This window comes from Macrotis lagotis, chromosome X (assembly GCF_037893015.1).
Source record: "Macrotis lagotis isolate mMagLag1 chromosome X, bilby.v1.9.chrom.fasta, whole genome shotgun sequence".
NCBI classification, from domain to species: domain Eukaryota; kingdom Metazoa; phylum Chordata; class Mammalia; order Peramelemorphia; family Peramelidae; genus Macrotis; species Macrotis lagotis.
The window spans coordinates 16,475,954-16,499,167 of record NC_133666.1 but is presented as its reverse complement, the minus strand read 5'-3'; the positions used below and the strand labels follow the sequence as shown (position 1 = coordinate 16,499,167).

The 23,214-nt window shown below is 38.7% G+C and overlaps 1 protein-coding gene across 1 annotated transcript in view; it reads left to right on the top strand.

The window, feature by feature from the left end:
• Window positions 1-13,203, top strand: part of FAM199X (family with sequence similarity 199, X-linked) — a 50,163-nt gene extending 36,960 nt beyond the window's left edge. Inside the window, exon 6 of the mRNA XM_074207879.1 lies at window positions 1,299-13,203. Coding sequence (XP_074063980.1) covers window positions 1,299-1,469 — 171 coding nt within the window. The 3' untranslated portion in view covers window positions 1,470-13,203. The remainder of the gene's footprint in view (window positions 1-1,298) is intronic.
• The last annotated feature ends 10,011 nt before the right edge of the window (window positions 13,204-23,214 follow it).

Sequence of the window (23,214 nt, the reverse complement as noted above, 5' to 3'; positions counted from 1 at the left end):
ATTGTGACTGTTTTTCTTGTTTCTCCAGTCCCATTCACAAAGTGGCTGTCTTAGAGAGGTACATTGTAGCCCTTATAAAAGAGAACAGTCCCTTTTAGATTCTCCACATACATGCCAGAAAATGCTTTTCATATTGAATGCTTCGTAGAAGTGTTCTATTTTGAATGTACTTTGATGTCCTCTTGCAGGACATTTCATCCTTTTTTCAGTCTGGGAGCAAAAAGTTCTTTATTTTTGGATGCAGTAAGATCCCAAACAAGGTCATTTCTGTCTTCTTGAGTTGTTAACTGAATTTCTGAGAACAGAGAGTGATATCCAACAAGGGCTCAGTCACCACCTGTGTAATCTTCTGCTGAGTGGTCTCATCCTTATAAGCAGAATCATCAGGTTCATCCCTTTCCATTCAAATTCCAAGTTTCTGCAACTGTTTTTTTTGCTGTTTAAAAAACATCTTATCTAGTTATATTTGTTTAATAAAAATAACAAAGTCTTTTTGAATGTTCTTTTTGTTTTCTCCAAATTTTAGGAAACTTAACAGAAAAGTGTTGAGATTCATGAATACAGTCAATTATCTAGGAGTCTTTTAGGTTTATCTTGAAGATCTATGTTTTGATCAAAATTAAGTGAGGAGAGCTTCAGTTCATGAGCTTTAAGTGTTAGGTCTTCAGCCACATAGTCATCACCTTTTGGATGATTGACCTGCTTTTAAAGCATTAGGGAAGATTGAAGTAATGCCTACAATGTCTCCAGAGTACAAAATGTTTAGGAATAAATTAGGAAGAAGAATGATGTTTACTAAATGATACCCAGCATACAACCACTGGGACACCTTAAGGTATAATGAAAATTTTACTGCTTGACTCAACACATGTGAGTGAGCATGGCCCAGCCTACTTTGTCATATAGTTTGTAATCCAGATCTTTACACCAATGACTTCTCACTTTGCCATCCCCCCCAACTATACTTCATATTACATAATTTATATCACAGTTTACTTGTTACTCCATAACAGTGGGTGCTAAAGAAATTCCTCGTGTATTTTTTGAGGCAGCATCAGAAATGTATATAAAATAGCAAGAAATTTTCAAGTAACAAAATGTGGATTCAGTACCCATATTTCTTAAAACTTCTAAGTCCTCAGGCTGTGACCTCTTTACTCAAGAAAGATAAGTTATAGCAATGAAATCTGAACAGTCCCTTAGCATTCTAAATACTGGAGTTTAATCTTTGAAGTTCTTGCTGAGAGAGAGGGGAGTACACCAGAACTGATACCACTTTTAAAACTTTATTTTCCCAGAAACGTTCCAAGCAGCGGAAGTTACAGCAGAAGGCTTTCCGCAAGAGGCAGCTAAAGGAGCAGAGGCAGGCCCGCAAAGAGAGGCTGAGTGGGCTTTTCCTCAATGAAGAAGTGCTGTCTTTGAAAGTGACCGAAGAGGATCATGAAGGAGATGTTGATGTTTTAATGTGACCAGTGTGAATTTGGTTGTGGGGTTTCTAAGCCTTAACATTATCCTCACAGTTTATGTGGATTTTTTTTAACCAAAATTTTAATTAGAGCTGTGCTGATGATTTAGATAAATGATAAAATCCTGAAACTTAAGTGTAGTAATGAAAGTGGCTTTTGCGAAAAGACAGATGTTTTTCCAAGTTAGAAGACTTCACAGATTGGTTTGTAGTTAAATTCATTCATGTCAGTGTATCGATTTAAAATCAATTTCCAAGATATGATTCTCTTTACAATAGAACCAGTTGAGTTTTTCTAAAGGATTGTGATTTCTGTTTGATGCCCAGCTGAAAACTTCTTTTGTGGTGTTGGGGGTAAGGAGGCAGGACTGCTGGTGAAGGTACCATTTGTATATTTTAGGGTATATTTGTCTTGTGTCTTCACCTATTATTTATTCATAAAGTCATAGATATAAGATTAGAACCTATTTTTCTTCTCCTTTCCATTCTCTGTGAAGTCAAAATTCCATTGGCATTTGAACCTGGTAATTGTAGAGGGAATAGTTGTGCATGCAGTCACAAACTGGGGAGCCTAACATCATTGGGTGAGAAAGTTTTTAAAGGGGAATTACTTTCTGACATTTCTTTAGTATCTAGAATTTTTTTCTCTACAAGGCTGATTTTTCTTTTCAATTTGACCTATTCTTTGCAGTTGATTTTCTTTAGCCCAACTTGAGTCTATAGCTTTAGCACTCAGTGCTAAGAGACTCATGTACAAAATTCCTTGGTGGTAATCCTGGATACTCTTTTGAACCTCTGTGTGAAGCATTTTATAGTATGTAAAGACTTTGAACCATGGAAATTTTCCATCAGAACCATAATTTAAAGTGTCTGCCATGAACGTGAACTAGGTACATGTTTATATTGACTAGCTTATTGTCACCTTGTAAGGTAGTGTGAAATGAGGGCATTCTTTTAAGTATTTTCATAGTAGTATGTTTGAACGAGTACAAGAAATACTAAAAATTTTTAAGTAGCTTAAGACAGACTTCGAATCTTTCTATAGGGAAGTTTATGATGGGGACTATTTGTGTTGACAGTTGATGGGCTGCTTTTATCATTGTTTGATGATTACATTCTTGGAGGTAAAATAGTTTTGGGTGATTATAAAAGAAACAAGTAAGAGTATTCATGCCCTAGAGTCCACATTCTTCTTCAGTATTTTACTGTTCTGTATTTAGTTCAGGTAATTTATTGAGGAGAGAAGTGCTCCAAATTCTTACTTTGATGTCTCGGGGTGACTTTTACTTCACTTTGATTCCTAGAGTGTTAAATAATGAAACTGAGGGGAAAGAAAAAATGACAAATTAGAAGAAGTAGTGTACCTTTTGTGACAGTCAGAATGCTACCACATGACTCTTTTGTAAGTATATTGTAAAACACCACATTCATAAGAGATCCTATTGTTTACTCACAGTAGTTCTGCTTCTCTTTTTTCCTTCCCACTTTTTATATACTCAGATTACTCTGTTGCTACAGAAGCAAGAAGGCCAGATGCTAGAATTCTCCAAAAGAGGGCAGACAAAGCCAGGCTGGACCACATGGCTCAAGGCCAGGAGTGTCAAAGATTCCTGAGACTCCATCTTGACTTAGAAAACAACAAAATAACATTATCTATGTTGTGTTGTAAGTTTTTATTTATTTGTTAAACATTTCCCAATTACATTTTAATTTGGGTCAACTTGTGGCATTATTTGACACCTCTACTTTAGATAATTTAAGTAATAGGATCAGATTTCTTTCAGCCAAGTCATGAAAAATTTAGCCAAGAAAGAACTTCAAGGGAATGATTGGCTGGTCTGTGGAACATTTTTTCAAGGAAAATGGGACAGTTGCTAGTCTTTGGTTTGAAAAAGTATCATTTGTCCATCAGATAAATAGAAATTTATCCAAATGTGAATTCTTGTGAACTTTATTTGCATTTCATTTCTTTTGACTATGAAAGTGTTTCTGATTGAGTGATAACCTTCAGGTTTCACCTGTCAGACTCCATGGTGTCCTGTCTTGGCTGATGTCTTATATTGTACCCATAAGGACATGTTGGATAATGTATACTTGAGAATTTGTGTTATCCTCTTAGTCAGATGCCTTTTTCCCATTCCGTGATATAGCCCTCCCCAGTTTCACCTCCCTTCAGTGGATCTGTGATCTTATCAATGTGAGTGCTCCTTGCAGCATTGCAGAGAGTAGCTCATTCTGTGTGACTCTTGTCCATCCTGTAGTTCTTGTCTATCCTGCGTGATTCTTGTCTATGTTCTCCTGTAACTCCTCCACTAGGGCTTTACCCAGCACGGGGACCCTTCCTTATGATCATGTGATATAGAGAGGCTTGGGAATACCAGAGGAGTGAGTTAATAATCATCAGTAATCCCTTTTTTTATGCAGATCTAGCCCACCCCTTTCATGGTAACTTTCCTTAAACTGTCTAATATTGCAATTGCAACTGACTGCACATGCCACTTTATGCTATTATTGTTTTCCATTTCTTAACAGAAAGGAAGCGTGTTGTAACATTAGTTGTGAGAAACCATTATTAGTTGTAACTGATTTGAATTCTTGTCTTCATTTCCATTATATAATCACTGTTTATATTCTTTATTCTGCCTGTGCTTTGTGTCACTTCGAACAAATCATAGATTTCATTGATATTCTTTATACCACTTTTTCTGCCTAGTTTCTCTTTGATAATATGTGGCAGCCTATTCACATGTCCCTTTCCACTGTTGTATGGTTGACCCTCAACTTTACATCTTACGATACTGGGGTATTCCATGACTTGGAACCGTACTATAACACAGGAGGAATCTTAATGCCAAAAATATGTACCTTTATTTTAGAGTGAAACTTGGGATCATTAAAATCCCTGCACACTTTCCCAAAGGCAGTCCAGTCCGCTCTCTTTCTCCTATCAACTCTAGGCTCAGGTCATTGTACATCCGTGATGTCTGTCAAAAGTAAAGGGATTTCCATTTCAATTGTATGCTATAGTCTACAACAAATATCCTTCATTTGTTTAAAACAATCTTTTAAAAAATATTGACATTCTTTATTTTAACAGAATAATCACTTTAAAATAAATATCCCCTTCATACTACCTTTTCTTATATTGTCTAATATTGCAATTGCAATTGACTGCACATGTCACTTTATGCTCTTAGAGAGTAAAGAAGCATGTTTTAATATTAGTGGTGTGAAATTATGTTAGTTGTGTGAAACTACTATTAGTCCTGTGAAACCAACATGTCACTGTATTTGATTTGAACTCTTTTGTCTTCATTTATGTTATTGTTGTTATTGTGTTTGATCTTTTGGTTCTTTATTGGCTCTGCACCAGTTCATACAATTCTTCCTGTGTTTCCCTGAATTCTTCATATTGTCTCTAATAGCATAATAGCAGACTATTGTATTTATATGGTCTATTCTGCCATTCCTCAGTTGTTGGGCAAGTAATTTTCCCCTGTCCCCCTTTTTTCTCCTACAAAAAGTGCTACTCTGCTATTTTGATACAGTGACCTCCATCAAGCATGAGTAGTAGGACTAGATCAAAGAGTATGAACAGTTTAGTAACATTGCTAAACATAATTCTAAATTATCTTCTGGTTCTTAGTTCCACCTATAGGGTACTGGTATACTTGTCTTCCACATTGCCCTTCAACGTTGACTATTTCCATCATTTAAAATATTTGTCAATTTTGATGGGTGTCAGGTAATGCCTCAGTGTTTTTGTATTTCTTTTCTTTTGTTAGTGATTTAGAGCATTAGTATTCTCCTTTTTTTGCCACTCTCACATGACAGAGCCATTTTACATTTTTTCTCATTTTGTGGATCACTGAGCCAGTGATTGATCACTCTATGGCCAATCTACAGGTGATAAACACACCAGTTGGAACTATTCCTTACAAAGTAGCCATACCCCCCTGGGACTAGGCTTTGTAGCCTTTGCTTTGGAGAACCCAGAGTCACCATCTTGGCCATTATAAGGCAACATAAATGGACTGGTTTCTCCTGGTGTGTTTAAAAAAAATCAAATTAGTCCTTTAGGTAGATAGCAAAAATGAGACTTGTCATTTCTGGAGAGATCATTCATGGAAGGATTTGAATTTATCAATTACAGATTTGATGTACAGTTTATAATGACTCTGTACTTCAGTTTTTTTCCCCTTCCAAGGGTTTCAAACTCAAGGATTTCTACCTGAGGCAAAATAATAGCTAGGGAGTGAGGCTTCAGAGTAGGTGAGCCTGGGTCCAAGTCCTATCTCCTCTTTAGCCTAGTTATGTGACTTATTACTCCAAGAAAATCTCTAAGGTACCCCCTTGTCTAGGAGATGTAGTCTACATTGATGGAATTTCCCATACCAATGAAGTTGTGGGTCCTGATGGAGATGGTCTCACCCAACTTTCAATTCAACAAAACTGGCTTTATAGAAAGAATTCATTAGAAAGGAATTAAAAGGTCTAGTGAGATAAAAGGTTTGCTGTTTAAGTTGAGTACCATTTTCCTTGTCCATGACATAAAGCTTGGTCAGGCTCCATAAAATACAGCAATTCTTTGACCAAGCCTGCAGTTCTTCAAATGAAATCAGTATTGCAGAATGAATCCTGAGATACTGACATTTCTGATTCCTCACAGATTTGGTGCAGAAATTATTTTAATCTCCTTCTAAAGTTGATAAGTCCCTTCTTGAAGGAATAACCTGTAAAATATCAATTATGTTTGCTCTTTTTTGAAACAGTCCTAATTCTTTTTTTTTTTTTGCTAGGCAATTGGGTCAAATGGCTTGCCCAAGGCCACATAGCTAGGTAATTATTAATGTCTGAGGCCTGATTTGAACTCAGGTACTCCTGACTCCAGGCCTGGTGCTCTATCCACTGTGCCACCTAGCTGCCCTGAGTCCTAATTCTTAGACTGAGAACTCAAATGACATATTTCTGTTTTGTTGACTCAAATGTGCATTTGAATTCAGAAACAATAGGGAAATCTTCTGTACAGACCATAAGTGAATGATACTACTCCACCATGTGTGTAGTTACTCCTCTTAAGACCCATCTTAAGCTTCTTGGTTCTTTGACTTTCCCTCTTCTGTGTTTGTTGTTGAGGTGTACTTCTACTGCTTCTGCTTGTTTCATTTCACATTATTACATAAAAGTCTTTCCAGATTTCTTTGTGGTCCTCAAACTTGGCCTACTTCATTACATTATAGTAATGTACCACGATTATTTTACAATTTCTCTATTGTTGGACATTTATGTTACTTCCAGGTTTTTTGCAAGTATATTTAATGCCACTATGAAAATCAAAGGCATTTTCAAAGATCTGATTGTTTTTTAACATACTGGCCAGATGGCTCTCTAGAAAGATTATTATAGGCTTACAGTTCTGCCAGTGATGAATGAGTTGTTTCACAGCAAACCCTGATGCTTTTACTTATTTTTCCTCCTTTGATAGGTGTTGGGTGATACCTCAAAGTTAGTTTCATTTGGCCTTTCTTTTATTATTACTAAAGTTAAACATTTTTCAGGTGGTGAGCAGTAAGTTGTTTTTCTTTTGAAAATTATCTTTTAGCCATTTATCCATTGTGAATGAAGATGGGGAGGGGCGGGGTGAGGTAGTTAACACTGTAATTTTTTTTAATAGTTCCTTATATAGCTTAAATATCAACTTTTATCTGTCATATTTGTCTTTAAATATTTTCCCTAGTCTATTTTTAAAAGTTATGTTGATTTATATTGTACAGAAAATTTTTATCTTAATATAGTCAAGCACATCAGTTTTGTTTTTTGTTTGAATTGAAAAAAAAATCCATCTCCCTTCTAATAATGTTTGTCCTTCATTTTTGAAGAAGACCACAGCATCATGGAGGTGATATCATGACAAGCACATGATTTGAATTTGAGGGAGGTATTTGTGCTAAGTCATCAGCCTCACTTTCTCTTCCAGTCATCTGGGTCCAGTGGTCAGATATGAATCAGGATGACTGGAGGTGGCCCTGGATGCTAGGCAATCAGGGTAAAGTGACTTATCCAAGCTCACACAGCTAGCAAGTGTTTGACACTGGATTCGAACTCCCATCCTTCTGACTCTAGGGTCAGAGCTCTATCCATTGTACCACCTAGCTGCCCTGTTATCTCCCTTCTGCAATTCAGATATACACTGTATTATATTTTATAACATTTTTATGTTAAAATTCATCATTCAACTGGAATTTACTGAGGTAGAGTGTGTAAAATGTGAGTCTAAATTCCTTTCCCACCAAATTACCATCTAATTTTCCCAAGTTAAGTAATGAATCCTCTAAAAGTAAATTATTCTTAATGAGTAAGAGAAGCAACTGAGAGGCACAGGAGCTTTGCTAACCTAGACATTGCTGTCTTCCTTGGGCTTAGGTCAAAAGTACTCCACTTAGACAAATTCGGATCACTTTTAGCTTTTACCTCCTTTGGAAATAATTTACCTACTAAAAAGTCTCCAAAGGATCATTGACAATTGAGTTTCAGCTGGACTATAGAGAAGTGATCATTGTAAAGTCCAATTGCCCAGGAAGAGGACAGAGCAGCTACTTGGCTCACTTTCCTCTTGCAGGTACCTATTATCACCATTATTAAATTAAAGTTTTTAAAACACTTCAAAATGAAGTTCTTACTAAGCACAGTAAGCAAACTAGTTTGGTTTCCCTGGGTTCCATAGTGAGAGTTTGTGTTGTGTTATAAAAGGTTTTTTTCTATCATTGTGATAAGTCGATCCTCTGGAGATGTAAGTACAGGGCTGTGTGTGGTTTGGGGCACTGTTGCTTGCTGTGCATGTGCATCTAACCTATGGAAAAAGAAAGAATTCCTTAAGTTTATTTTAAGACTTCATCTGGGTGGCTTGAATGGAGCTGGAAGCCAGAACCCTTCCCATTCAATAGGGCTGCTTATTTCTCAGTAGTACTTGAGCCATTAAGCTTCTTAAACTGGCAGGTTGGTATTTGGTTATTTGCCTGAAGGTTTTAGAAAGTTGGCAGCAAATTCCCATTACTGATGCTGTTTGGATTCATTTTGATAGTTCTCTATTTACCATTCTGAGCATTTGTGTGTCTGGAATACAATAGCTGTGCTGTCAAAATCAATGACGGAAATGAAAATAGATTTAAAACATTTCATAGGTGATTAAATTTCAAATCAGTTTTTCATTTTCAAAGGTCAATAGTTATATTACCCAAGATCAGAAGCAAAACAAGGATCAAATTGGCTGGTCTAAATTCTCTGAATTACTGAATAAGATGGTTAAATCAGGATTTCCCTCTGCTCTCTGGTCACTGTATTATTACATTATAATGCACTTTTGTACATACAGCTGTTTCTTGTATATTCTGTACCTATCACAATGTACATAAAAACCTTTTTCTGAAGTGAAGGAATTAATAATAGCTATAATATTCATAGTTTTTGTTACTTTGAGGCCCTCATATTTAAAAATTGTCATGCAATTGAGAATGAACACATACGGGTTGTAGTTAAAACTGACAACATGGCAGAGGTGTCTATTGAAACTGTATATACAAATAAAAGTTTGGATTGTGAGGCCTTCATGCAGAGATACCATTGATCAATCATGTTTACACTTCCCACATTTGCTTCGCTGTTGCTCTTGCCTAATCTTCACCTTTTCACTCTACCCAAGAATCTTGACTTAACTGTCCAAGAAAGAACACAACAATGGTGCTACCTACTATGGTGAAGTGCACATGGGTTACATAGAATGGCATTGTGATGATTCTTCCCTTCCCTATTTCACACACACACGTACACACACACACACACACACACACACACACACACACACAGAACTCACATTCACACTCACACTACACAGTTTTCTTTTGTCCCTATAAGCTTTTTGTGTGTGTCTCATTTTCCAGGGTTTATTCATTGGTAATACCAAAATTTGCCCACAGAGATCAGATACTTTCTGGTGCTTTGTGGGCATCATAATTAAGTGCATTTTTTGTCATTTAAAAAAACTCATATAAAACCAGCTTAAAAGGTTTGCATAGCACCTGTAACATAGTATTTTTTTATTCTTTCTCACTTCAGATAATTGCCTTTCACAGATTTTTCTATAGAAACTAATAATTATAAGCAGAATGTTTCCATTATCCATTACATTGAAGATTATCATTAAACTATGGTTAAGAAATATCCAGAGACAAAGACTTCAGTTAGAGCTTTAGGAATATCTTTGCCACTAGAAGGAGGATTACAGTGGAGAATAAGAGTAGCTATTATCTGCCCACACCCATTCTCATGAAAAAGCTGTAGGATTCTTTAGAATGAAATTCATCAATCTATTTCAGGTTGCTTTAGGGAAGAAAAAGTGGGATAGGGAGAAGCTGCAGTTTTTTGTCAAAGAAAAATTTTCAAGAAAATAATTCATCTTTTTCATGAAAGTCTAATTCATGCCTTTTCTGTAATCTTAGATTTCAAACAATGTGGCTTAGAACATATGGTACAAATGCACATTCACATATATGTATGTATGTGTGTGTGTATATGTATATACACACACATACTTATGCTCCTACCTTTGGTCATGTAAAGCTTTGGATGGGATGCAAAACCACTTATCTGTTTAAAAGTGAGTTTTAGTTGATTGAGAAATGGAGGACTTGGGGATTATATAAAAGGAAAAGGTGGCTTAAACTTATGAAAAACTACCCTTAGGACTGGGCAGTTTAACATAGCTGAGGGAACAGCTTTCTCAGATCTTAGCTGTTTCATTTGGCTGAGGGATGATAACTAATGATTGAATAGTGAGGGAAATTACCTATCTTCATTAATCTAGCTTAGGAATTTCTTAGAAATCTCTCCCCTGTCTATTGCCACTTCTTTTCTTATAGCCTACTTCTCCTTCTCTCTGGCAGGAACAGTTACAAGTAACATAAATGTTCACATAGGGAAAGAAGGAAATCCATTTTACATTGATATATTACTGTGGTATCAGAAAACCCATTGGCATGTGAATGATCGATCCACCCTCCATGAAGTATTTGTGACACATGCAGCATTGGCACATTGCTAGGAGTAGAGACGCTTTCCAATCATGCTTGGGCACATACATTTTACTTCATTGGGGTTAAATGAGAAATGTAGGTGATGTGTTTGAGAGTGTGTGTGTGTGTGAAAGTGAGTGTGTAATTCTATGTGCATGTGCTATCTTTGAATTTTAGTAGGTCAAAAGAATAAAGCCGGCTCTGAATTTGTTTTTTTTCCAGTGAGTAAAATTCATCATCTAAATCGCTGTCATTTATGTTTATTTTAGTAGTCAGAATCCAGGAGAATTTTTTAAAAATAAATATCTAGTGTTTATTATTCTTTTCATTTTTAAATTAAGCTCTTAAAACGTAAGAGTTAATCATTGTGCATTTGACTATCACTAAGAGTAATTGTTTATACTATTATGATAGGTAGTAAACTACTGATGGTGTTTGAACACATTTTCACTGAGCTCAGTGAACATTTTTGAGCTAAAAGAAACCTGTGTCTTGTCTATTTTTAGCCTTCCATTTGAGTCAGGGGAATAAATAACATGGAGATGGGAGGAGAGGAGGGAAGGAACTACTGAAGAGAAGTAGGACAAAACCAGAAAATATCTTGCAACCCCAGGACCTAAATAATTTGAGCCAGTTTTGGCTGAAATAATCAATAAATATTGATGAGCACCTACTGTATACAAGTGCACTTTGCTAGCCATTTTAAGGAATTCAAAGAAACATAAAATATAGTCCCTGTCTTCAAGTTTTTCTTGAAATAAATCTTAAGAAATTCAAATTTCCAAATATGTGATTATATTAAGATTATTTTTTTGGAAAATAACTACCAGAATTTAGATAAAATTAATTTTTAGATTTCAAAGGTATATTAGAGTTGATCTTGTTTAACCTCCTTATTTTATAGATGAGGACATTGGGATGAAGTGAATGAAGGATTCTCAGAGCCAGGATTCTCATTTTGCTCTTTGGTTTCCTAACTCCTGGTCCAATACTCTTTCTGCTCTCGCATGTATTGTCTTCCTTTCGCATAGGTATGCTGACATGTAAACTACTACATTTTTGGAATAGGTGTTTTGGGGGGTGACAAATCTGTATCATTTTTGAGGAAGGATTTGGTTTAGGGAGCTTGCTAAAAATTATCTGGAGACAAGGCTAAGTAATCAATCTGGGATTTAGTGTTTTGATTCCAAAATGAGATTTGACAATTCCCAAAGAGTGCATAGAAGGTGAGCAGAGATAGTGACTTCATTATAATAATTGTACAGCTTTCCATTGGAATCACCTTTTAGAGATCAGTGTTTGCTTCTTTTGAGGTATACATTCCCACATGTCTTTGTGAGAAAGTAATGCCTTGTTTGACCTTGTAAGGAAGAGAGAATGCATACAGATTACGTAAATGAATAAATTAGGGGTGAAATTTGTGTAAAGTTATGTACACATTCCTAGAGTACTCTAGAAAATGGGGACATTCCTTGGAATTTCACAAGAGGTAGTTTTAGCACAAATAAAACTGAATTATATGCCAGGTCATAAAGTTAGGAATCTCCTTCCAGGAGGTAATAGAATTTGGATTTAAACTGGTTCAAGAATTCTTGTCTAAATGGTCATAATTACTCATGGAATCAGGGATAGGGGAGGATTTTTATCACTGATTGTGATCCTTTATATCCCACTACTAATAAGATTAACTTTATACTCAACATTTCAGTCACTTCACTGTGCTAAGAGTAGGTTGTGCTTTTTCTATCTACCCTTTGCAATTTTTTCCACTTGCTTTTCCCACCCACCCCAACTGTATATATTAGGAATGTCTCTTTCCTCCTCCTACCTATCTGGATCTTATCTGTTTTCTGAGGACCCATACCAAGTACCACCCCTTTCCTGAGGCCTTCCATGATCTGTTCCATTCTGGTACTGTGGCATTAGGGCTCTGAATCCTCTGCTCACTTGTTTCATTCTCTGATTGTTTTGTGTGTGTGTGTGTGTGTGTGTGTGTGTGTGTGTGTGTGTGTGTGTTGTGTCTCTTTGAATATAAGCTTCTTGAGAGTAGGGACTGCCTTCTGTTTATTTGTTATATACCTTCCCACTTAGCTCAATTGGGGAGGATTTTGTCAGAGTTCAATAGCTACTTAATGAATTGAATAAACACTGGAAGCAAAATGAATTTGGTCAACCATAAGAAAATCGTTTAAACCAATTTCTCCCTCTACTGTATAATCACCCTGTTTCTTTAAGGGGATCCAAAGATGTACTGTTTCTAAATGTGACTTAACTTGAGTCACTTGTGAGTATCTGAAGGTATATACTGAAGTGCCGTTATTAGTCAGGAGAGCTTTTAGGATTTGTGCAGAAAAAAATATATTTTGATCCCAAATAGAATTTCATAAAGCTCTGGGCACAACATTCTTCCCTTCCTCCTGTTTTAGAGGAGTCCAGTTAATTGAAAGCAGATATGAAATTCTATGTTTTCTACCAATCCTTGTTCTCTTCAAAATGGTTTGGAGTTGAATATTGTTGTTGATTGAGCTTGCTACAAGTGCCGGTCAGTTGGTTGAGAGATGAAGCAAAGGCTTGATCTTAGAACAAGTCCATTTGCAGGATGATGAAGTGAGTGTAATTTAGAGTTCTTAAATATTGTATTGACATATGTATTAAAGTTCTGGAATACTTCTTGCTGTTGCATTAACCCAGATTTGTCTGTGATGCTTGATTGCATTTTATAGCTTTGTCCGTTACAGATGTGCTGACAATATGTATAAGGGGTCATCACTTCATCGTAATTGCACACAAACTTCCTGTACACTCTGATGCTGAGACCAATAACATGACTACCATAGCCAGAATAAACTCATTCGCCTATTAATTTAGTGCTTGTACCTGCTTTGTAAGGGGAGAATAGTCTTTAAATGAGCCTAGTAGCATTGATTTGTGATTAATCATTTTTACTTAGTGACTCATCTGTGATCATAGTAGAACAACAAGGTTGTGTTTGCTCAGTGGTAGTAGCTCCATGTACCTTGTGTGCATTCAGAAAATGGCCCTGGCCATGAACTGTGTGTATGACTAAGAGTTGTTTAAGGATTTAAGGGGGTGGGGGTGGGGAGGGGGGAAGGGGGGTGGGGAGAGTGTGTTTATTTGCAAACTCCAAAGAAGAATTGGGTTTAAATGATAACCTTGAATTGAAATTGTCAAACAGCACTTGTTCTTAGTAGTTGCAGTTGTTCATTGAGCACTTTGCTGTTGCTTTGGCTCTGAATTGAAAAAAAAAATTGTCTCAACTCTGTTTTTCCCTTCTTTCAACTTTCTCCAAGTATTTGCCACATTAACCTCACACTCGGAATGGTAAATTTGGGGGAATTAATAAATTTGTTCTACTACTTCATCCTGTTGTAGGTGGTTAAATTGAAGTTTGAGTTGTGTACAAAGCGCGTAAACCGTCATGGACACGAAGAGGACTTTATAGGTCATCATTGACCTTTACCCGAATCGCCCATCCCCTCTATTGTCAGAAACAAGATTCCTCTACTTCAGTGACTACTATACTTCCCTAGTATAGAACATGTTTAGTTAGCAGGAGCCCCCAGAGCCTACCACAAGGAGCCCAACTGAGCCATTTGAACATTTGAGCCTAACAAAAGCAACACATGAAGGTTAAGAGCCAGGGTTCTCCAGTGTCACTGTAGTGTGGGCATACGGTGTGAAATGCCTCCCCACTCTTGCATACAGATTGAATACTGTCACCTGTGGCTGACCCATGACCACACTTGGTCATTGTCAATCTCCAGTGGCAGTCCACTGCTAGAGTCAGCTCTTGAAACACTCTATAATTTTGGCCCCTGGGATAGCGTTTCTTGTGATGGTTTTCTATCAAATGTCACCATTCCTTGTACTTAAGTGCTGCTTAAGTCTCTCCCATCCCCCCAGACTGTATAGTAAGATGCAATGGTCCTGTTCTCTTGTATAATGCTAGCATCTATGAGAACCATTCAGTGGTCTAGTGTTGCCTCCACAGTAGCTCTTATACCCATCCCATTCTCAATAGAAGACAATAGCCTAGCCTCCCAACTGATCTTCCTGTCTCCAGTCCATCCTCCATTTAAGCTATCAGATTGGTGTCCCTAAGACCTTAGGTGTTGTCCCACCTTTCTCAAGAAACTCTTAGGTCAAGTCAGAATCTGCCTCTCTGAAATTTGTGTCCTGTAACTGTGCCCAAAGAGAATGCCAAAGCTTTCGTAACCTTCAGTCAACAAACATTTATAAGGTGTTTTCTCAGTTCCAGGTACCTTGCTAAGTACTAGTGATACAAAAGAAGACAAAAACAAAAACACCTGTCTTCCAGGAACTTAGAAATGAATGTGGAAAGCAACTTGTAAATAACTACAGAAGAAAGAGCTCAAGTGCCTGGAGGGACCAGGAAGACCTCCTGCAGAAGGAAGCCTTTGAGTCAAATCTTGAAGCCAGGGATGTCATAAGGCAGAGGTGAGAGTGGATGGCATTCCAGATATGAGGGACAGCCAGTGCAAAGACCCAGAAATGGGAAATGGATCATGGTGTCTGAGGAGCAAGAAGCAGACTCAGTTCTAAGAGCAGTCAAATCAACCTGACCCTTTCCTATCCTTACACTTTACTCCCTTCCACATGCTCTACAATCCACCTTAAGTGGACTCCTTGCTGCTCCTCATCCTTGACCTTCCATCTCCCATCTTTGCCTAGAATGTTCTCTGCTCTCATCTCTGTTACTTAATTTTTCTTGGCTGCCAAGTCCCACCTTCTTCAGGAGGCCTTTATATAGGTGAGGTTATGTTATGGCAACCTTGAAGGAGAAAAGAAGACCCAGAATACCAATGGATTTTTGCTTTTATTTTTAGTTCAAGACAGCAAACACTTATGAAGAGTTCTGGGTTCAAACATAACTGCAATGACCCCCAGCCACAATCTCTAAGATTACCTCCTGTCTATCCACTTTGTGTATATCTTCTATATCTTGTGTGGAGCTATTTACAAGTTGTCTCCCTCATTCAAATGTGAATCTGAGAACAGGGCTAGTTGCTTTTTTTTTTTTTGCCTTTCTTTGTATCTGCACAACCCCTTTGGCAGGCACAGAGTAAGTTTTACAAATGCTTTTCTGATCTGGAGATGATAGTGAGCCACTGGAGTTTATTGAGCTGGAGCATGACAAAACCCTACAGTTTAGGAAAATCACTTTGGCAGTCCATCAAATATGTGAAAATGATTTTGCCAGGTCCCAGGTCTAGCTAGTTATCCCTCCTACTTCTAGGTCAGTGCTTTAAAATATAAAATGGGACCAAGAATAGTGATGTTGTCAGGGAATCAATCACTGTGGGCCCAGTTCTGAATCTACCCAATGACAGTTGCAGATAATTGACCATCAGAAGGAACCCTGCCATTCCACCACTCCTCTATATTGTCCCTTTTTATCCTATCTACTTTCTTGTCCTCAGCACTCTTCATGCAAAGAAGCAGCTCATAACAACCATTCACTTAACTAGCAAGGATTGGGGCCAAAATCCCACAAAAACAACCACTGTGAAAGGTGGTATTGCCATGTTATGATGACATCAGGAAGCTGGGTCCTATCTGATCACTGAGGTAGAGAGATCTGAATGTACCAGGTCACAGAGCAGCCTCTTCAGTGTCCACCTCAGATAGTTACCTGAAATCCATCATACTCTAGACCCCAGTGATCACTCTGCTTATGCCCTTTATTCTGCTCCCTTTTTCTTTTTTCCCTTTCCCACTCCATCACCCCCTCAAGGTACCTTATCTAAGTAACAGTTATTTAGGAGGTTGTCCCATAATAAAGACAGTTTTATGAATTACTCGTCTGCCTGGTTCTTTATGAAAACCGGATCTCTGGACTAACTGGATCACCTCCACTTGTCCATCTCGCCCACAAAGTAGGGGGAGACAGTAGGGAACAAGTATTTGCTCAGTGCCAGGTACTAACTATGCTAAGCATTTTACAAATACCTCATTTGATTCTCACAACAACTCTTTGAAGTAGGAACTATTTCGATCCTCCTTTTTACAAGAAACAGAGATTTAAGTGACTTACCCAGGATCACTCAGTCAAACATTTATTAAATGCCTACTAAGCACTGGAAGTACAAAAAGAAAGTAGGAACTGACTTTACTCTCAAGAAGCCCACAAGCAAACAAATCAAAACAAGCTCTGTGTGTGTGTGTGTGTGTGTGTGTGTGTGTGTGTGTGTGTGTGTGTGTGTAGTATAAATAGGAAGCAAGAGAGATTGGAAAAAATTTCCTATAGACTTCAGGATTTTAGCTGATACTTGAAGCCAGAAAAAATGCCAGGGGCCAAGAGATGGAGTGTCTCATGTAAAGAAGGTAATGTAAACCTGTCTTATGTAAGCAGGGTGGTGACATTGGATCGAAGAATACAAGACCAGAGACACTGGAAAGGACCAAAGAAAGTATCTGAGGGAAAAGTTGAACTTGAGGCTTCTTAAGTCCAAGAACCACCCAGCTGCCTCAAAAAATGTATTAGGAGAGGCTTTATCAAGAACTTTGCTGAAATTTATGTGTATTATTTCTTTGGCATTTTCCTCACCTATTCCTCACCTGGCAAAAAATGAAATGAAGTCAGTCTCGATGACCTGTTTTTTGTTATTAATTATTAATTTCATCACCAAATACAAACCTCCCAGTGAGTCACAACACACCTATTAAATGCCATCCATAATCACTATTTCTAGGGATACAGATAAAGGCAAACAGTCTTTGCTCTCAAGGAATTTACAAGTCTAGGACTGTACATTAAGCTCTAATGAGGTACTAACAAAAATGTCCTGATTGTTTTTTTTCTAAAGGTGTTGAGGAAGGCATGTTGAGGGTGGTGGTGGTAGTGGTTAGGGACTGGAGGGTCTTCACTAATTTGTATTCCCTTGTAACAAGTCAAAAATGAATATTACAAGTTACTTTACCCTGATTGCCTCACACCCAGGACCATCTCCAGCAAAACAAATCAACACTTTAAGCGTGCTCTAAATGAGCCCATGCTCATTAAGATAGGCTGATAGGGATTTCCACTTGTGCTTTCCATGTGGTTGTCATTTAGTCATTTATTTAGTGGTAGCCACCTTTTCATGACCACATTGGGGTTTTCTTGGCAGGGATGATGCAGTGATTTGCCATTTTTTCCAACTCATTTTATAGATGAGGAAACTGAGATAAACAAGGTTAAGTGACTTGCCCAGGCTCACACAGCTAGTAAGTGTCTGAGTTCAAAATTGAACCCAGGAAGATGAGTTTTCCTGATTCTAGGTCACCTTCCATGTGGAAAAATATTAGTAACATGCCTGAGTTTTGCCAGGAAGTTTATGAAGTTTACTGATCTAGGTTCCTTAGAATCTACCCTTTTTGAAAACTGGGCTGTCTGCCTGTCTCCAGCCCTCTTGAATTCTCAGTTTTTCAGAAGTCACAACAGAAGTTCAGTAATCACATTCACCAGTAAGTACCATGAAATGCAATCTGAATCTGGTAACCTCTTCTTGAGGACGCCTAGATATTATCATCTCGTCACTCTTAGATTTCAGTTCTTCTTTAAGCATTTGTATTCTGTCCTTTCCAGTCTAAAGATCATTGATAGAAGAAATCAATGTAGCATCTGATTGGGAAGCTTGATATAGTGCATTGCTACCCACAAGTTTTAGTTTGTGCATCTTGTTGGCTATCTCCGTACTCAGTAGCATAACTCAGCAGGTAACACCATTCTGTTTATTGCTTCTCAAGCCTACCATGGTCACGGCCACATGAAGTCAGCACAACTTTTCACATTAGTCTTGCTTTTTATCAAACTGCTAATTTCTTGCCATGGGCTTTCAGAAGTGGAGAATAAGATACACTGAACCAACCTGAAGTTGACAAATGTGCAGAATTGTGCATTGAACAGGAAAAAAATCTGCAGCCCATTTCTAAAGTGCCCAATGACATTATTGAGCTTTCAGTTCATCATTATGTGAAATGGTGTAGGAAGTATGGCTGAAAAGCATTTATTAAACCCTCTGGGTCGAGTATTGAACTGAGCTGAGAATACAAGCACAAAACAAACACCCTTCCCTTCAGGAAGCTTATATTCTATGGAGAAGATAATGTATATAGGGAGTGGTGGCCAGATGAAAAAATTATAGTCTGGGAAATCACAGAGATGGACAATGAAATACTAGGGTTGGCTGAGAGAAGGGGAGGAGGTTGCACGGTGCCAGAGACTGCTGTTCCGAATAAGTGGTCCAGTGGCTAGAGCACTGACCTTGGGGTTAGGACTGGAGTTCGAGTTTGGTCTCAGACTCGACACCTACTAGCTGCATGACCTTGAGCAAGTTACCTGACCCCGACTGCCTCACACCCAGGACCATCTTCAGTTGTCCTGATCCATATCTGGCCACTGGACCCAGATGGCACTGGAGGAGAAAGTGAGACTGGTGACTCAGCACAGCCCCTCCTCACTCAGATCCAATTCTTGTGCTTGTCATGGCATCACCTCCCTGATGGGGTCTTCAAAACTGAAGGACAAACAACAGTAGCCTAGCTCTCCCTAGTCTCCGGAGGTTCGCTTTGGAAGACAGCAACAGTGGACAACAGACTTAACAGCAGGGAAGTAATTGTTAGGAGACTCGGTGATTGAGTCGTTTCATCCTAATGTAAATAGTGTAGGTGCCAAGTTAACATGACTATAAAGGTCATTTCTCTTGCTATCAGGATGGCTTCCACACCAATGGATATCCAAACTCATTTCACGGACTAGGAATCTGAGGCAGACGGTGAAGTGGCTTACCCGGGATTGCACAGCTAGTAAGTGTTCGGTCACATTTGAGCTCACCAAGATGAGTCTTCCTGACTCAGGTCTGTCATTCTGGGTGCCATTTAGCTCCCAGAAGAGAGATGAGTCACATTCATTCTGTGTGGACCCAAAGACCAGTCAAGATTTATGATGATGGTGTTCGTCCTCTCTTGGAGAAGACCCCATCAGGGAGGTGATGCCATGGCAAGCACGTGAATTGGATTTGAATGAGGGGGCCTGTGCTGAGTCCCCAGTCTCACTTTCTCATCCAAAACCATCTGGGTCCAATGGTCAGATATAAATCAGGCTCTGGATAGGAGGCAATTAGGATTCAATGACTTGGCCAAGGTCACACTGCTAGGAAGTGACAAGGGTCTGAAGCCAGTTTTGAACTCAGGTCCTCCTGACTCCAAGACCAGTGTTCCATCTATCTACTGTGCCACCTAGCTGAATGGTCACTTGTCAGATATGTTATCAGGTCATTTGTTACAAGCATATGTACAGCAAGGAGGATGGAAGAGAGGGAGGAAGGAAGGAAGAAACTTTTTCAGAACTAGGTCGCCCCTGAGATAATCTTCAACTTCAAAATTCTGTGATTCTGAGTGTACCAGGAAATTCACTCACTCTTTGGCTGAGTCAAAGAAGTTACCAAATTTTATTTTTTAGTAACTAATCCAATCTGGAAAATGACAGGACCATAGATTTAGAGCCAAAAGGGACCTCAGAGATGCTAGATCTTACTCCCTCATTTTACAGATAGGGAAGCTGAAACATAGATGAAATGACTTCCAAGAAGTGTCACTATGGAGGGGAAAGTCCATTCTATCTTCTTCACATTGCCCCATGTAAAGCAATTGCAATAATGAATCTGATAGGGCATCTATCAACAAGCAGTTACTAACCATTCAAAATGGGACAAAAACAGTCACTGCCTCTTTGACTCTTTATCCAACTTTAGTTTTCACCTACACTCTTGTCCATTTCCTGATTTCACTAGGGGAAAAGGTGGTGTGATAGAAGGAAAACTGCCCCTTGAGTCAGAGGACCTGGATTCAAATCCCACCTGTGGAACTTGAGGCTAACCATGGGTCGATCAGTTTGACCTTGGAAAATTCACTTCCCCTCCCTGGGCCCCAGTCTCTTCCTCTGTAAAATGAGGTAGTTAGACTACTACCAGGCTGCTAAGATCTCTTTTAATTCTAGGAACCTAGGTGTGATCTTGGGTAAGTCCCTCCCAACATTGCATCTCAGTTTCTTCCTTGGTAAAATGAAGGGGCCAAATTAGAGGGCACCTGAGGTCCCTCCGAGCTGTAGATCTAGGACCCTAGGTGTAGCTTTCACATCCCTTCCCCTTCTGGGTCTCAGTTTTCTCCTCAGTAAAATGGGGGAGTTGGACTAGAAAGCCTCTGAGATTCCTTCCAGTTCTAGAACTAGGGTCCAACAGGTGACCCTTGACAAGTCACTTCACCTCCTCAAGCAACTTCAGTTTTCTCCTCTGTAAACTCAGAGGGTTGAACTAGAAGATCTCTGAGGTCCCTTCACCCTTCACCCTTCATTTTTCATTTTATTTTTAATTGAATTTTACCAATTACATGCAGTCTTAGTTTTTCATCATTCATCTGTTTTCAAATTTATGAGTTCCACATTTTTCTACCACCCCACCCTTCCCTCTTCCCATGGTAGGGAACAGCCTGGCAAAAATTGTACATACACATTCATGTTTAACATATTTACATATTAGTCATGTTGTGAAAAAGGAATTAAAACTAAGGTGAAGAAATAAATCATGAGAAAGGAAAGGGAAAACATAAAAGAGGTTGCTTCCCCCTTTAGATCTAGGATCCTATGATCTTTGACCTTTCAAACCCTGGGCTTTGGGAATCATACAAGTCTAGTTTCATAGTGCCTTAGTTGCAACTAACTGGCACCATAGTTTCCAGAACTCTGGACATAGAATCAGGAAGAAATGAGTTCAAATAAGATCACAAACACTTGCTAGCTGTGTGACCTTCGACAAGTCACTTAACATCTCTCTTTGTCTCAGTTTCCTAGACTGTAAAATGGGAATCACATCCCTCCCAGGGTTGTTGTGAGAATCAAATGAGATAATAATTGTGAAGTACCTGGCATAGAAATATGATTAGTATTACTTTTGAGCCATTGGGTTTTAGAGGAGGGTTGAAGAGTCACTTTGTCCTTTTATTAAAAACATCACTGGAGGTGGCTAGGTGGCGCAGTGGATAAAGGACTGGCCTTGGAGTCAGGAGGACCCGAGTTCAAATCTGATCTCAGATACATAAGAATCACCTAGCTGTGTGGCCTTGGGCAAGCCACTTAACCCCGTTTGCCTTGCAAAAACCTAAAAAAACAAGATCACTAGCCATCTTTACTTGAATGCTCTTCTGAACTAAGAAAAGCTTCCATAACGGGTATTTTCGACCACAGCCCCATAAGCTTCCACGTGTTCACCTTGAAAGTTCCTGTTTTCTGTAAGAATTCATCTTTATCTTCATGAAAGATACTTTGAAGGCCTCAAGTCATTCTTGTCTCATTCTTTGTATCCACCTTGCTTGTTACATGCTAGGCCTAGGTACAAAGAATTTGTTCTTTCTCAAAGTCTGAAAAAGATAACTCATGGTCATGGAGCCATTTTTTCCTTGAGAGCCTTCAAAGTGGGGACTAAATGTCAAATTCAGCATCAGAAGAAGTAACTTTTATGTAAAGACTGTACAGGATATTCTTTCGGAACTAAGAAAAAATGGCCTTTTCCAGGATGGAAAGTATTTTGTATCATTTTCCCATTCCTAAAGAATCCAATAACAGTCATCCACATATTTTTTTTTAGTTTTTTTTGCAAGTCAAGTAACTTGCCCAAGGTCACACAGCTAGGTGATTCTTATGTATCTGAGACCAGATTTGAACTCGGGTCCTCCTGACTCCAGGGCCAGTGCTCTATCTACTGCACCACCTAGTTGCCCCTCCACCTATTCTAATAATCAGTAATACATTTTTTACTGTTACCACTAGCAACTTACCTGACAGTGTTCATCACAACCAAGTGGAGGCCATAGTAGCAACATGAGTCTCTTCATGAGGTCTTTCTGATAGCTTTCTGGATCCCATCCACAGGATGATGGATAAAAAGTCAAAGAACAAATGAACTGGCCATTTTTGTTTGCTTTTTCTGGATAGGAACTCTTCAGAAAAAAAAATGACTGGCCATTTGTGGATTTCAGTTTGCGGATTCTTCACTCATTCCCACTGCACCATTCCAATATCTCCCCATGGTGATACAGATAGCATGCCTGAATGGAGAGAAGCTTTAGCACGAAGGTAGGATGGGTCCTTTGTAGCCTGCAGAGGTCAACATTTGACTAGAATAAGCTAAGGACAGTATCTCAGGTCCTGTCAGCTAGAGTTGTCTTTGCAGAGGCTGTTGGCAGAGATTCTCCTGCCATAACTAGACTCAAGGGCTATCTCACTCAACCTCACACTGGAAAGCAGATATCTGGAAGGGAGATATGTGCTCCATCCCCATCAGGCATGGGGAAGCATGGAGAAAGTTCAAGCCTGCCTCACCTCACCCCACTCCATCAACACTTCATCTGTTTCCAGTTGGAGTCTGTGGCTCCAACCTACAAGTCTACACAGTAGACTTGGAGAAACCTATTCCCAGGAGCAGCTTTGGAGGAGTAGAAAGGGAGATGACCCTGGGTATTTTGAGATGGGTAGAGGAATGAGTATTCCTGCACTGCCTCAGGTCCTGAAGTTTACCTTGCCAGAGCAAAAAGATCGCTTTCTCAGTGGTTCTTTATTTCCCTCTTCCTTCTCCAAGATCTGACTGTCATTAGCTATCTGTGTGC